The sequence below is a fragment of the Poromitra crassiceps genome (assembly GCF_964638095.1).
Source record: "Poromitra crassiceps genome assembly, chromosome: 8".
Classification (NCBI taxonomy): domain Eukaryota; kingdom Metazoa; phylum Chordata; class Actinopteri; order Beryciformes; family Melamphaidae; genus Poromitra; species Poromitra crassiceps.
The window spans coordinates 4,433,614-4,437,984 of record NC_139629.1 but is presented as its reverse complement, the minus strand read 5'-3'; the positions used below and the strand labels follow the sequence as shown (position 1 = coordinate 4,437,984).

Below are 4,371 nucleotides of genomic sequence, written 5' to 3'. Positions count from 1 at the left end.
TTAACTATGAGGATAGAAACTATAGTAACCAATGTCCTTTGCGCAATTCTTCTCACACTCCCTCGACATCTCAGTTTTGAGCGGGGAAACCGGCGTGGCAGACGGCGAGATTCGTCTCCTTTTGGCTTGTTCAAAGATACCAGAATCGCTGGAATCGATGGACTTGATGGAGGATGGCGTCTCTATCCAGCTCGACTCTGACAGGTCTTTGGGCTTGGTCTCCTCCGAGCCGCCGATCGGGGACCTCTCCGTGGGGGGCAGGGCGTCTCCATCCTCGGCCAGGTAGCTGGTGCCCGCTCTGCCGCCGGCCACGGAGTTCGAAGCGGGCCAGCAGGGAAAGACCGAGCTGGCTTTACTGTTGACACCACAGTACTGCGGCGGCGTGCGTCCTCCCCAGCCCGACGGGTCTGCGTAATAGCCAAGAGGCCGGTTGGAGCAGCCCGCGGCCGGCAGGGGAAGCGCCTTCACTCCCGCAGCTGCGTAGGACAGCAAGGTGGCCGCGTTACCGGCGAAATCGGCGGCGTCGTATGCCGAGGCGGCGAAGTCCAGTCGATTGTTGGCAGGGGTGACGAACCATCGCTGCGGGGGGGAGGCCACAGTGGACTCCTCGACTTGCTGCGGGGAGAGCAAGCTGTTGCCGAGTGGGACGCTGCGCTCCGTGCCAGGGCCGGTCCCCGCGCCAGGGTGAAAGCGAGATTTGGCGTAAGTGCTGACAAATTGGTCCTGCAAGAAAGAGCTGGACATGGCATATCTCGCCCCCGGCATGATCTGTGAGCGCGGGGAGTCACAAGGTGATGGCGTTAGGCGGTCGATGTCGCAACCTGTGTAGACACTGAAATGATGGAGAGAAAACTGAGAATTTGCAAACGTATATGCAGTTCACTAAAAAGGCAAATACAATAGCCCATTTCAATCAGATTCAATCGTGAGATCATTTCCTTGTTGCAAGAATTTCTTAGGGAAATTGTGATTATTTCTTACTTCCACTTTAAATATCGAAAAAGGTGTAGGGCTAATTGTATTGCAAACAAATAATCTCGCTGCATTGACAGATTTTTTTCCATTGTTTTAAAGCAAGCAAAATTCATTATCCAACCCTAAATTAAATGGCTCGTTATAATGGAAATTTCGGCAGATAGCCTATACTGTCAAATAAAAGCAGGAACAGGCCCAAATAATGGAATGCCGTCATCAATTAAACCCTGCAATATGAGTGATAAACAGCTTTGATATTACAATATTCGGCCCATGATGTTATGACAATTTAAAGAAATATCTATAATTTGAATATCCCCTATGTTGTTTATATGAGCCCATACACCTATCTCTATGCCTCCTGAAATTCCCACCTGTTAGGCTATAATGATTATTCAGCAGTGATAAGGGGATGGGGTATTAGGCCTAGTTGTTTTATTAATAAATTAATAAAATAACATGATTTTTACTTTGGGCATTTCAAAAACAGTTTCCTGCTTTAAATTGCCTTATTGAATAATACACATAATATAATTTAGATTAATATCGAAGGAAAGTCCACCAAGAATTATCACAAGATAAACAATCTCTTACGTGTCATAGTTGTCCCGAAATCCTTTAGCAAATGGATTGTGGTCGATTTTCAGTTGCGTAATCTGTGGGAAAAAATAATGTGATTTTAGAGCGAGGTTTGTGTTTGGAGCTCAGCACACTACAGAAAATGACAATCCTGACCATTTGCTATCTATATAGAGTCCTTTATTTTTTATTTTTTATTAAAATGAGTGCTAAATTCTGCAAATGTTTCAAGAATTTTCTCTGTGCCTTTTCCTGTGATCCACACCATTCTGCCAGAAGAGAATGAATGACAATTTTAGATAACTGACACTTATTTCTAGAAAATTGCTGAATTATCTCACCCAATAGGCTGGGATTGTCTCTTGTTCTGAACTTCTGAGACTATTAAGACTGGAGACTATATAGCTACAGGATTTTTTACATTTTCTGCAGTATATGTCAAATGGTAAATGGTCTTACATCGGTATTCTGGTAAGCTGTGACGGCGATGAATTGTGTTTCTGTGAAGGTGTACGTCTGCACTCTTCCTGGCTGGCTCGTGTCCTCTGTCCCATCCTCGTTTACTTCAACCACATGCAGCCTGGGCTGGTACTTGTGGAGAGACTGGAGGACCACCATCTGGGGTGTGTGTGTGTGTGGGGGGGGGGGGGACGCATCTCAGAAATCACATTCAAACTTTGACTTGTGGATGATAAACTAATCCAGGCCAAGCTTTTGTTTTATAAATTATAAAACCAGCACGATCATAATTCTCGGACAACCATATAAATAGTAATGCGTAATCAACAATATAATGGGTGAAATAGGCTTTTTCAGTTTATATTACAAAATATTATCAGAAAATACTATAAACTCTGAGTGAAACATTCGAAATTGTTGTTGCACTATACCTGTCCCGTGTTGTTGGAGGCACCTTTATTGTTTGTAAGCTTCAGCTTTCCAAATGATATTTCTTGACGCATCCAGTGCGCACCGGTATTTGGTGAGTCCGGGTGCATGTACACTCTATTTCCTATAGAGAAATGAGAATATGTGGAGAACCGATTAATAAAATCTAATATACATGGTTAAACATTACAGAGAAATTATTGTGCAGGGGTTTTTCTTTTCTCTTTTTTCTTCTTCTAAAACGTCTAACCACATCGTCACACAACAACTAAAAAACAGAAACATCTTGAAACCCGCAGGTTTGAAGGCTATTAATTATGTAATGTTTACATTTTAATACCTGTTACATTTGTGTCTGCTTTTCCACATGGCACCCACTTGCCTCCTTGAAATCGCCAGTGATTTGGATCAGCAAGTATTACATCCACAAATATATTGTAGTAAGCGGTAGGGTCAAGGCCAGAAATGTTGAAGCTTAAAAAGGGGAACATTCGTCTGGAAAGTAATGAAAGCACATTTCAAATATGTTATTTTATTAATCAGTAATGTATACCCTATCATAATAGATGGTGTATTTGTTTTGACGGCAGAAAATAAAAATTTGATTCCCTCTCTCAACATAATTGTCTAAGCAGTGTAATAGCCTATAACAAACGCCCTTTTTATTTTTATTATTATTATTTGACACTAATGAAGCGTTACAAGATTAACTTTTGATAAAAACGTTGTCACATAGCAGAACAAACTCTACTTTACGCACGCGTTTGATAGATGCGCATATGGACACTTACCGCCCTTGCTTTGTGATGATCATCTCTGTCTGATGTCTGTGAAACTTGAGCCACAGGGCCCTGTTGCACAGATACACCTGCGCTTTGCCCGGGACCAGTCCAGCTTGCGCCGAGGAGAACTGGTAAAAAGCCGCTCCTTGGTAAGTGTGCCCATACTGTTGCGCGTAAGGATAGGCCGCTGCTGGGTAGCCTTGCGGAGAAGTGTTGGTCAGAAGGCTGTTGTAAGCTCCATTAGCTATGACCGGGTGGTGGGCCATATAACGACCGGGACTTCCAATAGAAAAAGCCGGATGCGCTGCTCCATGTTGACTCGGGTAAGGGAACATGGCACTTGGAGCTGCTGAGATGGACTGTGGCTGGCTAGATGGAGAAAAGATACACCTTTCTCCTGCAGATCCATCGAAATTATGACGGATGTCAGAGACTCCGTGCAGATCAGGAGAGAGTTTGCCCCTCTGGACGTCCCCTGATGCGTCCTTGGAGTCGGGGAAATTGTCTGCCTCTGACTGATTCGTCATCTCCCCAGAGTTTTTTTTCAGAGGTGAACTTCTCTCCAGGTTGTCACTTGCAGATATAATAGGATGGTCCTGCAGCGAGAGCTCAGATGCATCGGAGCTTGGAAAGCCACTGCCCACATTCATACATTTCCTGGAGAGATCACTCGCTGGAGAGATGCAATTCTCGACCTGCATATAGCAAACCCTTATTAGCCCAACCTATATCATAAGCTTTAATCTAATGGTGTGCAAACGCATTGCTATGGTTTGAGATAGCCTACTTTGTCGAAAGCAGCAAATTAGCCAATTGACACCATCCTGCAATCAGGAAGGATTTTCTCTCCATCACTCTCTCTGCATTGCTAATGAAACAAGTATCGCCATTGGTTAGCTGAAGACAGTAATTTAATTAGACAGCTCTTAATTAGGACAATCTGAGGAGCGCTGTGCAGCAAAGCGATTTGTTTTCAGAGATTGTGTATAGGCTATATGATAAAGGTAACTATAGGCAACTTATAGCTAGCTGTCTTCAAATGCATAAGGAAATTCATGTTTTGTAAAAAAATAAAAAATAGAAATGAAGAAATGGATTTTCTGCAGGTTGGCCGCATCATCTGCGTTATTTCCCTATCTGCGTTATT

General features: G+C 43.4%; 1 protein-coding gene across 1 annotated transcript; it reads right to left on the bottom strand.

Annotated features, from left to right (window-relative positions):
* On the bottom strand, positions 1 to 3,925 carry tbr1b (T-box brain transcription factor 1b; the record flags this gene model as incomplete). The annotated part of the gene is made up of 6 exons (XM_083641779.1): positions 1 to 832; positions 1,570 to 1,631; positions 2,014 to 2,172; positions 2,445 to 2,566; positions 2,783 to 2,937; positions 3,234 to 3,925. The coding sequence occupies 6 exons, from the start codon at positions 3,923 to 3,925 to the stop codon at positions 1 to 3; spliced, it is 2,022 nt and encodes a 673-aa protein (XP_083497905.1).
* Between the last annotated feature and the right edge of the window lie 446 nt (positions 3,926 to 4,371).